The sequence below is a fragment of the Adiantum capillus-veneris genome, chromosome 2, assembly GCF_014529385.1.
Source record: "Adiantum capillus-veneris isolate H3 chromosome 2, ASM1452938v2, whole genome shotgun sequence".
Lineage (NCBI taxonomy): Eukaryota > Viridiplantae > Streptophyta > Polypodiopsida > Polypodiales > Pteridaceae > Adiantum > Adiantum capillus-veneris.
This window is the reverse complement of record NC_140932.1, coordinates 26585406-26598139: the sequence shown is the minus strand read 5'-3', so window position 1 is coordinate 26598139 and position 12734 is coordinate 26585406. Positions and strand designations below refer to the sequence as shown.

The 12734-nt window shown below is 42.6% G+C and overlaps 2 protein-coding genes across 2 annotated transcripts; both read left to right on the top strand.

The window, feature by feature from the left end:
* The first annotated feature begins 4744 nt into the window (after positions 1 to 4744).
* LOC147462543 (uncharacterized) lies at positions 4745 to 5425 on the top strand. The gene has a single exon (XM_086493766.1). It carries the CDS (start codon positions 4745 to 4747, stop codon positions 5423 to 5425), a length of 681 nt encoding a protein of 226 aa, XP_086349892.1.
* A 5111-nt stretch (positions 5426 to 10536) lies between these two features.
* On the top strand, positions 10537 to 11388 carry LOC147462542 (uncharacterized). The gene has a single exon (XM_086493740.1). It carries the CDS (start codon positions 10537 to 10539, stop codon positions 11386 to 11388), a length of 852 nt encoding a protein of 283 aa, XP_086349866.1.
* Positions 11389 to 12734: the final 1346 nt, after the last annotated feature.

Sequence of the window (12734 nt, the reverse complement as noted above, 5' to 3'; positions counted from 1 at the left end):
GCAATGTTGGATGGTGAAGGAAACCGATGACAGTGGGGAGACGAGAGTACAAGGTGGGAGCATGCAATGCTCGGGTGGCGAAGGCAACGAAGACGAGCGATGGTCGTGACCAATCAACGCTCTCGATGGTCGTTTCTCTGCAAACAATAAAAAATCAACTTGGTGGGAGCAAGCAATGCTCGGGTGGCGAAGCCGAACAAAGATGTGTGGTGGTGGGTGGCGAAGGCAAGCGACGAGGGCGAGGAGACGAGATTGATCGGATTACGAGCAACGAGCAACAACCCTCAGCTACATTCGAAGGTTTTTTTTGCTATAACTTTTTTGTTTCTCGTGTGCGGTTACTTTGAGGTGTTCTCAATGTCAAAATGACACTTTGAAAATTAGAATTCAAGTCCTATGCCTGGCAAATGGGTTTGTCAGTGCAATCCCATTAAACATTTCACAAGAATGGAGAAACTCCAAGCCAATTGCCATTAAAAATAACATTAAAAACTGGAGATACACTCGGGTGACGAAGGCGAGTTAAGCCCAATATTAACCGGTTTTTCAAAGAATTCTTAAAGTTTAACCTATTTTTTAAAAATCTCAAACTCGTTAATTTATTCTACGACGTAGTGAACCAAAGATATCGACATACCTCGGTCCTCAACTAACTCATAATATATTGCAAATCTCAAAGAAAGATAAAAGCCAACACCATTATCTGCAAATAGAAAATAACGGATTACTGGTAACTGTAAGCATACCTTGAGTCTTGATCTCGGCTTTTCTCGTGGTTTTGATCATGAACTGGTCATTGTGAGAGAGGTAGCTATGAGACAATCGACTGTAGAGGCAATATTAGGCTTGCGGCTCCAACATCACGTGTAGGTTGTCTCAACCCTCAAGGCTTCTGAGTACCAACCCTCACGCCTTGAAACATTCCCTCTGCAACCCTCAGGCCTCGTGAGTTGTGGGTAGCCCTTAGCCCTCAAGCGTCACGTTATGAACTCGCACACCCTCCCTTCCCCTATGCACTATGTTCCAATGTTCCCTCTCTAAATAAATATTTGTTAGAAAGCTTGCGCGTGCTGGAGCCTTGGTGTTTTCTCAAGGTCAAAATGACAGTTCCAAATTCTGTGCCAGGCAAATGGGTATGTGGTTGCAATCCCATAAAACACATAGAAAAAAATACTCACTATGAAACAACAAATATCCATCTTCTAATTTGATGATAAAACATCCTCTCTCTCTCTCTCTCTCTCTCTCTCTCTCTCTCTCTCTCTCTCTCTCTAGCTAGCCACTTTTGACCACAAGTTATCTCTCTACACCTTCCCACAATAGCCTTAGGTGCCACTAGGACCACTACACCTACGTTCTATTACGCTGCCATGCTCTCCAAATTGATTATATTGGAAGTTCTTGAAGCTGGATTTCTCTCAAAATTTGTAGGTTTTTCGCCTTCAAATCTAAAATTTACTAAGTTGAATCTCAAAAAATTAGATCTTATTGAAGTTTGAAACTAGAACTGCTCTTACTATGTTTGAAGAGTTTTACATTAAATTCATAGAGATAAATACAAACAAAAACCACTTTGTGAGGGTTGGCAAGCATGACACCTACGCACAAAAAAAAGGGACACATGGTGCCCATGTATGATTCACACGCACAAAAAAGTGATTTTTTTAAATTTTTGAGCTTAATGGCATTGTTCCATACACATGAAGCGTTAGTGTTAGACAAATGTATATTTGTGTGCTCAACATAAATAGCCACACTGAATTCATATGCACAAAAGACAAACTTGCTTACATTGTGCATACAAGCTTGCCAATGTGCACACAAAACATAATGTTGTGAGCGCGCGTGCACGAGAGAGAGAGAGAGAGACATCAAGAAAATCTGTGTCAAAAACTAGCTCCAACATTTTCTATTTTAAAGGAACAAGTAATTCCTCATACTACAATGGAAAACATAGAGCGCATTACCTTATCTACGTTATTCTAAGAAATGTTGGATAAGACAAGCAAGGCCCCTTGACACATCCACACGTCAATAAATTGGACTCTTCCTCTTTATCATGGATAACATAGCTGTCAAGAATCTAGAGGGAATTGGAAGAGCCAGTCTATTGCAATGGGGTAGGAAAATTTGATTGACCAGTCTACGAAGCTTCCATCTTCCTCTCCTTCTTCATACGTATAGCCATGATACGTACATTTTCTAGCACCATGGGAAGAACCCAAGAGAGGGAAGGTTTTGAAAGTGATATGGACAATGGTAATAGACCGATGAGTCTTGATCCCTAAGCATACTATTTCAATGTGAGTTGGGAGAACCAACCTGCAATATTTGGAGAAGGAATTGGGAGAGCCTGTCTACCATATTAGGGGAGAAAACTAACAAAAACAGTCTATACACTTGGGTTGTTCAGGCTTTCTCCCCTTCTGCATGCAACCATGAAAAAAATGTTCTTGACATCATAGAGAGAATCCATGAGAAAGGATGTTTTGAAAGGCATACAATAAATGCTAAGGGACCTTCAAGAAGTCTCACAAGACTCTTGAACTCCAATGCTGTAATTTTATAGCTAATTCATCTGTTGATGGCTATTAGATTTTTTACATAGTATTGATAGAAGAAAAGGGAGGATTCATGAAATGAAAGGTTTGTTAAAGCTATAGAATGGATCTATCTGATGAGCCTTGAATTCATGTTCAATCTATCTTCCTTCATTTAGGTGTACTACTTCAGTCAATATTCTGATGTATTGAGGGTATTTTATGCTTGCACTTGGAAGTAAATAAAATAAAAACCTTCCCTACCTTAGGTACACTACTCCAATCAATACTATGATGGATTGGGGGTATTTCATGCTTGCATTTGAGAGTAAATAAAATGAAAAAACTTATACACTTATTATGAACGTGGTGTTTTCTTTGTTGCTTAGCAGAAGCATTTATGAGGATAAGGGACACATGCCTTTGTCTTCCTGAATCTCCAAGTTATTCCTCCCATGTACGTGCACGTCAAAAGGTTGCACGAAATTATCATCGCCAGCTTGCTATACAACGAATAGCATACTTGCCAAGTGGTGCCTTGCCTTCCACATGAAATGACCATGGTCATGGTAGGAGTCCCTCCACATTCGTGGAGGGTTGTGTCGATGGTGATGTTTATGTTCCACAAGCCCCTCTACAAACTGTCATGCAAGGAAAATGACGAAGACAACGTACTCTTTCATGTTTGGATGCGACAAGAAGATATGGTCAACAACGGGCAAGGCAACGCACCTCCAGCATAAGAGATCAACGCCATCAACATGACGGACACTTCTGCCCTGTCATAGACACACAAAATGAGGAGCAAGCCCCTTATGTTCATGACACGTCACTTGGAGGCATTTCTTGCATTTTACATGCCTATCCCTGTATACGAGGGGATCACCCTTCCATGCTGCCATTGACACATCTCTCATTGCATAGAGATCATACAGAAACCATGTCCTCCTCCTGTGAGTTTTGTGGTGTACGTCTTTGGCCATGTGAAATGAAGAATGAACATATGCCATCCACAGGAAGATATTGTTGCAAAGGTGGGAAAGTATCTCTCTTTTCTCTTGCAGAACCACCATATGTATTGGAGAGGCTACTCAATAATAGTGATGATTTGAGTAGGTCTTTCAGAAGAAACATCAGGAGTTACAACAGTGTGATGGCATTTGCATCTCTTGGAGCTACCATTGATGAGACATTGATGGGTAGGTCTGGTGCATATTGCTTTCGTGTACATGGGAGTTTGTATCATCGAATTGGTTCTTTGGTTCCACATGAAGAAGGGGTGCCAAAATTTTCACAGATGCATGTATATGATACTAAGCACTAGGTTCAAAATCGTATGAATTCCGTGGATGGTTTGGATTTTTCCACTCTTGAAGCATTGTCAATGATGATGCGATCATGTAATCCATATGCCAATGCCTTCTACAATGTTGGTAGAATGTTGTGTGATAGCCCTGGTGTGGAGATCAAAATGACAATTTGTGAGAATAGAAATACTTCCAGACAGTACTTGATACCTATTGGCAATGAGGTTGCTACAATTATGCCAGGTCAAGGGGAAGTACAAACAATTGTCCATCAAGACATTGTGATACATTAGAAGGTTGCAGAGAATTTCAAATCTACACAGATCGATGCCACTACTATATGTTCTTTTATTTCCACAGGGAGAATATGGATGGCATATCAAGATTCCTTATGCTAATGTGCATGGCCTTTTGGATGCGTAGTCGACAATGTGTCACTCAACGAGAGTATTATGCATATCGGCTACAAGTTCGTGCTCATACAGAATCATGCTTGCTTCGCGAGGGTCGTTTACTTCAGCAATTTATGGTCGATGCATATTGTGCCTCAAGGAGTGTCGCCTTGCATGGTTTTGTAGAAATCAACAGACGTTGAGGGCAGAATTATACGTAGGCTTGGCTGACATGGTGCATTTGTCTGAGAGTGATGTTGTTCTTGGACGGTCTGTGGGTCGAAGAATTGTCTTACCCTCATCTTTTATAGGAGGCCCTCGACACATGTACCAATTATATCAAGATGCAATGGCAATTGTCCGTGCAAAGGGAAAGCCAGACCTATTTATCACATTCACATGTAATCCTAAATGGCCATAAATAAATGAGGCATTTCTTCCAGGACAGGTTTCTGTTGATCGACCAGACATAACCACTAGGGTTTTCTTCCTGAAACACTCAAGCATGATGAAGTACATCTTGAAGAAAGACATTTTTGGAAAAGTGGTGGCTTACATGTCTGTCGTGGAGTTCCAAAAGAGAGTCTTGCCACATTATCATACATTATTGATTCTAGATCCTCGATGTAAGCCTCAATCAACATTTGACTATGACAAGATGGTTTGTGCAGAGCTACCAAATAAAAATAAGTTTCAAGTGTTGCATGATATCATTGTCAGTTGTAATATTCATGGCCCATGTGGTGAGTTCAATAGTTCATCACCTTGCATGGTTGATGGGCAATGTATTAGAAAATATTCACGTCCATTTTGTGAGCAAACAAGCATGGATAGTAATGGCTACCCCATTTATGCACGACGAAAAAATGGATTTACCACCAAGGTCAAGGGTTCTATTATTGATAACCTATGGGTTGTGCCATATAATCCTGTTTTGTCAACACTATTTAATGCACATATCAATGTTGAGGTATGCTCTACAATTTCAGCCGTCAAGTATGTTTACAAGTACATCTACAAGGGGCATGATAGGGCAGCTGTAAGATTCCATACGGCAGTGCAGGATGCAGAAAGGGAGAACATTGATGAGATAAACAAGTATACAGATGGCCGCTATGTATCCGCATCCAAGGCTTGCTGGAGAATTTTTGAATTCCCTTTGCACAAAGATGCACCAGTTGTCTAGAGATTGAGCGTGCATGTTCCAGGTGGTCAAATGGTGACATTTCGAGATAATGACAACCTTAATGATGTCTTGCAAAGAGAGGGTGCAGAGAAGACCACTTTGAAAGAGTGGTTCACATACAACTTGGAAAATCCTGATGCAAACAATACTTTGTACATTGATTTTCCTCAAAAATGGGTGTGGAAATCTGGTTCCAAAAAATGGACAAAGAGATGTCCTAGGGACCCTATTGGGCGGATGTATTTTGTGCAGCCCTCTGCAGGTGAACGATATTATGTCCTTTTGCTTTGACTATTTGTAAAGGATGCAAATCATTTGAGGATTTGCGTACTATAAATGGCGTATTGTTCACAACATTCAAGGCAGCATGCATTGCAAGAGGTATCTTGGAGGATGATGGGTAATTGCTTGGTTGCATGGAGGAAGCTTGCAGTACACATACAGGCTTGCAATTGAGACATTTTTTTGTGACCATTCTATTGTTTTGTGAACCCTCCTCCCCTCATCTCTTATGGGAAATATTTCGGCATTTTTTTTCTGAGGACTACCAACACATGTTGGAGTCGAGATATGAGTCCTTGGATGGATGTGCGCAGGTTGTTGAAGGATATGCGCTGAGAGATTTTCATAACATTCTTGTGTTGAGGTATAGGCGCCTGTGCCTTGCCCGGCCGCCCAGAGTCTGGGCACCCACTGACTTGTATACCTTATACATAGCATAAGTGTATAGGGGGTTGCTCACTCTTTGAGTCTCCCCACCCACATCGTGTGTGTCTCCTTCTCTCTCTCTCTCACTCTCCGTCTGAGGTGCTCCCCGATCCCCTTCAATTGGTATCAGAGCTATGGTGATCGCGGAGAGCACGACGGCTTTGAGAGCTTCGAGGCGATAGCTCGCTCGCTCTCAACGGTGGAGTTCGATCGCGGAGTTTCACGGAGAGCGATTTTAGCTTCAGGAGCATTGTCTTTGGAGCTTAGGAGCTTGGTGTGGTCAAGCTTGGTCGAGGAGGCGGTTGCGGCTTCCTTGGTGAGAGGAGCTTTTGAGCTCAGTGGAGCTCGTTAGAGAAGTGCTCGACGGAGGAGAGCTTGACATTCGAGTGCTTAGATGCTGTTGTGGCAGAGCTCTTGCCTTGGAGCTTGCATTGAGAGGACATTGTATCACGCAGAGTGGAGCAGGAGCAGGTTCAAGACTGTGTGCAGCTCGTTTTTGCCATTTTCGGGCTCTAAAACGCAATTTTTTGCGTAGCTCCGTCATACAGAGTCAGATCTACATGATCCAGGAGTCTAGGTCAGGGTTTTGGCACGATCTGAACACGATGGTGATGTCTATTTGTTGAAATTTTTCTTTGAATTACAACAGGTACAGCAGCAGGTTTATTTGTGCACTTTCGGGTCCCAAAAACACTGTTTTTGGTATATCTCACACACACGGAGTATTTTCTGTAGCAACCAGCAAATTCATAGGTGTACACAGGTTTTTGGATATGCATTTGTCCAGAGAGCCACTCATGCGAGAGTGAGCTATGTTGCCATGGTCTTGGCGGTCTATGTATGCCATATATGGATTTGTGTATTTGTTTGTGGCTGAGATTATTTTAGATTTGGCTCAATTTATAGACGAAACTCTGTTGGATTTTATCCAGGTTCTCGCCATAGCTTCTACGTATCCATAGGTTGCTCTTTGACAGTTTAGTGGTTGAGTTTACTCCCACTTTGACAGGTGATTTTCAGTCATCATTTGGTTGGAGTTTGGAGTCACTTGTGTATGCCCTTGTGTGCCGTATTTCGCATTGCGCATAGCGACAGATCTTGCAAGGCTTTGCGAAATGTTGCTATAGTTATCTGGCAGACATTTGTTCATCGATTGAAAGGTATTTTGGCTGCAATCATCACTCACATGTATGTCATTTGAGGTGCCGTTGAGTGGTACTCCGGCAAGAGCGGGTATGCTCATATGTATGACTTTGTGAGGTGATTCCGGTCGAGTTTATTCCCGGATTGGCCATTGTGGCATATATTATTGTCTCTTTGAGGTTTACTGTTGAGGTTTTGCTCCAGTTACAAAGGAGACTCTGCCAAAATTTTGTCAGATATTTATGCAAATTCGAGTCATATTGACTTGTGATTTTGTGCAAGGTTTTGCACGATTATTGGTGCAACTTTGCATCAGGTTTTGGAGCCATATTTTGCAGACTTTTGTTGATGCGATTCGAGCCAGTTTAGGGCTGATTTGGTTGACATTTGTGACTCATTGTTGGTTGCTCTTTTGCGAGCATTATGGCTGATTTTTCATTTGACTTCCAGAGTTATGGTCTGACACAGTTTGATGGTGTAGATTTTGTTGCTTGGAAGGAACATATGCTTGTTGCATTGACAGATTTGGGGTAGGATAAACCCTTGCGTGGTTTATCGGCAAAGCCCAAGTCTATGAGTGATGATGATTGGAAGGATCTTGATGAGTTAGCCATGTCTACGATTCGTTTGCATCTGGTTGAGTCTGTTGACCGGCAGGTCTCGAGGGAGACTACAACTCATGATTTATGGCAGAGTTTACATGCTATGTACGCAACATCCATGTCTACAAGGGAGTCTAGTCCCACTTCTATGTCCATGGGAGAGATTGGTCCCACACGCAAGTCTCGACGGCATAGAGACTTGACATATTGGCATTGTGGACATAGAGGGCACATTAGGCGTCGATGTTTCAGGCGTTTGAGACGACGGAGTCGACAGATGCTTGATGCAGATTTGAACATGACAGATGCTGGTGAGATCAGTACGGTGGTTACTGAGTATGCTTGTGACGGCGATGTCACATTTACATCTAGCTTGTCTTCAGACGATCTTATGTCTACGGATTGCATATCAGATTGCACATTGTCTTCACATTGGTTACTAGATTCAGATGCTACTTTCCATGTCACGTTGCATCGTGAGTGGTTTAGCACGTTTTCTAGTGGGAGACTTGGTTGTGTGCACATGGCTGATGGTGCTATGTATGACATTGAGGGTACAGGAGACGTATGTTTGTCCTTGCCCAGTGGTATGAGATTTACCCTGCGTCATGTGCGTTATGTGCCAGATCTGAGACGGGATTTGATCTCAGTCATTGATCTCAGTCAGACAGTTACGAGATAGTGGATGTCAGATTTCGCTACGAGAGCGAGATTTTGTGATGCATTTGGGTTCGCTAGTGATTGCGAGAGGTGCCAGGAGTGGTACAGGTTACCCATTGCATGTGGATCACGGGAGAGACGGTGTTGTCTCTGTGATCATGCAGCCACATAGACAGTGAGAGAGCAGGCGAGTCTCTTTTGCTCATGGGTTGCAGGGTGCTTTGCATGGGGTGCAGAGTAGTGAGCTCGTTGTGCACACAGTTGGGGCACGACTTGAGCAGTCACACAGAGAGGTGACAGAGTCAAACATGCATGCTTTGCTAGTGATTGAGCAAAGCAGAGAGTCAGTTGTGCGAGATACTTCTATGCAGGATAGACAGGTAGAGCGGTCTTTCTCTAGTGAGTCACGACAGGAGGACGTTGTGCAAGAGTCTATGCATACGGAGTTAGAGCATGAGAGCTCTAGTGAGTCACAGCAGATTGAGTGGTCATGTTTTCAATGGATGATTGTAGAGGAGGCTGAGATGTCAGCGGTTATGCAGTCATTCCTTTCTATGCTCGACAGTGAGCATGGGGATATAGTTGTGCAGGATATGTCTTCTAGCAGACATCTAGAGCAGCTGGTTTGCTCTGAGGTTGCACGACAGGTTGATGCGTCTTTTGAGGACAGTCAGGAGATGCATGTGGCTGACATGCCTTCTCGGTCAGAGATGCCTATTGCCAGGGATATATATGTTGATGCATGCTCCGTAGAGCTAGCAGGGCCCGCTAGCATTGCATCGGCATTCGTTGGTCTCATGTATGAGATGTTGATCTTGAGACCAGATATCGCAGCTGCAGTGAGAGCATTTGCAGTTGGGGTTGTCACTCGTTTGTCGACTGATGATGGCATAGTGCACGAGGGAGATATGCAGGTATTGCATACATACTTGCAGTACGTGTGTGGTACGTCTGGTGGTGTATGGACTTACACGGGAGCAAGACAGCCGGATGCACACGATCACAGCCAGCCAGTGGGCATCGGTTGAGAGCGGTTTTCTCTCACCTTTTGTAGTCTTTAGACTAGGTTCCCTTGCTTAAAGGCACAGTCGCCTTTAAGTGGGAGGTTGTTGGGGTATAGGCGCTTGTGCCTTGCCCGGCCGCCCAGAGTCTGGGCGCCCACTGACTTGTATACCTTATACATAGCATAAGTGTATAGGGGGCTTCTCACTCTTTGAGTCTCCCCACCCACATCGTGTGTGTCTCCTTCTCTCTCTCTCTCACTCTCCGTCTGAGGTGCTCCCCGATCCCCTTCATCTTGGTACATTTGGACAAAGTTTAACTGACTATCCTGGAATTCCAATGCCCAATGAGCGCTTTGTGACACATAATGAAAACAACTTTCTTTTCCAAGAACAATGCTTTGATACAACGCAAGAGCTATCTGTGTCACATGCAATGGAGCAAACTCTAAATGAAGATCAAAGGATTGCTTTTGAGATTTTTTTACATGGATTTAGTCTTGATGGTGGGGCTACTTTTTTCCTAGATGGGCCTGCAGGGACTGGCAAAACTTATTTGTACAACTGTTTGTTGTCACGTGTACGTGGAGAAGGAGGAGTTGCATTGGCCACAGCGTCTTCTGGGATTTCAGCATTGCTACTAAAAAATGGATGCACCACACATTCCAGGTTCAAGATACCCTTGGAGCTCAATAGTTGTAGCACATGCAATATCCTTGTTCAGGGTCAGCTTGCTGAATTGCTTAGACTATGCAAGTTGATTGTGTGGGATGAAGCTCCTATGATGCATCAATATGCCTTTGAGGCTTTGGACAGGTCTTTGCAAGATATCATGTGCTCAAGAAGGCCATTTGGTGGAAAAGTGTTGCTTCTTGGGGGAGATTTTAGACAAATCTTACCAGTGGTGTTCAAGGGAGCACGTGCCAACATTTTTGATGCTACACTTTGTCGATCGCACGTATAGAATCATGTGAAGATCCTTCAATTGACACATAACATGCGTGTGGGAGATGGTGACGTTGCAAATTCTGCCTACGGAGAATGGCTTATGGATGTAGGAAATGGGACTTTGACAAGTGGTGATGAACAGAAGATCGTGATTCCCCGTCACATGGTGCTTTCTTCGTCTTCGTTAGATGTATTGATAGGTTGCATTTATTCAAACTTGGATCAAGATGTGGGCCATATAGAATACTTCAAAGAGCGAGCCATCCTTGCTCCCAAAAACTCAGATGTTGATATTCTCAATGCTAGGGCCATGTACACAATGAAAGTTGATGTTGTGCAATACTTTAGTGCTGACTCTGTTGTGGAAAATTCAATGCAAGATTCATCCTTATACTCTGTGGAGTTTTTAAATGGTCTAAACATGGGTGGTGGATTTCCAACACATTGCTTGGAGTTAAAGATGAACGCCCCAATAATTCTACTGCAAAATCTTGATCCAAGTCAAGGTCTATGCAATGGGACACGCTTGGTGTGCAAGGCATTTCACGCTAGAGTTTTGGAGGCAGAAGTTATTACAGGTACACGGGTTGGGACCAAGGTTTTCATCCCTCGAATATGTTTTGTGCATTCTAACACGGATTTTCCATTTGTTCTTAGACGAAGACAATTTCCAGTTAGATTGGCTTTTTGTATGACGATAAATAAGTCACAGGGCCAAAGAATTGCTGTGTTGGGGCTATACTTGGTGACACCGGTCTTTACTCATGGACAATTGTATGTTGCTTTGTCACGCGTACGTTCAGGTGGAGTGAAGATTCTCCTACGTGATGTTGATGTGAACGAAACAAGTGCACTAACAACAAACATTGTGTACCATGAGATATCAAACAATGCCATATGAATGCTCCAATCCTTCTTATCATTGTCTTCTTCTTTGTGTATGTTTCAACTCATAAAATATTTCATGAATTAATTTTCTACCTCTCTCCATACCATATACTAAACTATGTCATGTGAAGGTTTTGTTCCTTCCTCACATTGTCTGTTTTTTGGTTTCCATTTGGCTATATAGATCATGGATTAGATTTCTTACATCTCCGAGGTGTCCTTTCTATTAGATGTAGAAGATCATCCACATCCTGGTATGTTTAAGTCCATCATTAAGGCATTATGTGGAGACTCATTGTGTTCCTTTTGGGACCTTGATTTTTTATTATTATTTTGAGCAGAGCCACATTTTTGGTGGCACCTTTGCCGCACGAAAATTTTTTTAGGACCATCCGAAAGCACTACAAGACCAGGTGTACACGTGACATCAGGAATTCACTTGCATAAAGTAAGACTCATGGCTTTTGTTTCTTTTTGTGTTACGGACCTTAGAAAGTTGCCATCTATCGATATTTTTACATTGCGTATTTTGGCATACTCCTCCGACGTTGAGTACGGTGTCTACTGAGTAAGGAAGGAGTGTGTGTCTTCCCAAGATGAAGATGATGCTCACTGGTTTGCTAGATATGAAGGATACTCTATTCCCAATGATTGGGAGTACCTCCAAAGTTCTAGGTTCTCTGAGTTAATCTACCAAATCTACTTGCCTAAACAACTTGCATGTTTGGCCGTTCCATACGTAGCTGCAATAACTGGTACGTGCAAATTGTTGGGTTTGGTGCTTCGACTGTATTATTTAAAAAAAGTCTCCCTTTTTCACTACTTTCGTTTGTTAATCCAGGAGATAATCAACGTTGGGATGGAAAAACTGTCCTTAATGTAGGAATGGAGAAACTCCGAGCCAATTGCCAATTGCATGATGAAGTGAGCTACGTTGATATTGCCTCTTAGATCATTTGTGGCACAATAGTGTCCTTAAATGAGTTTGTTTCTATGACAAACATATCAACAACTTCTCCATGTTTGTGATCCATTTTAGGCAATGTAGGTTGAATATCTGGATGTTTAGTTTCTGTTTGACTTTTCTAATTCTATGCAATAGAGTTTTTGAATTGTGGTTTGAGTTTGAGGGATCTAAGATAGTAGATTCATATCTTAGAGATTTTTGTTTAAGCACAACAATTCTATGCATTGATCCTCACATTTGTGAGAGGATAGGTTGCTATGTTGAGTGAGAGAGAGAGAGAGAGAGAGAGAGAGGGAGGGAGGGAGGGAAGGAGGTGATAAGAAAGAGAGAAAATCATGCATGTTTCTAAGAAGTGTGAGAAAAACCCTAAAGTCACTCTATGTCCTTTTTGA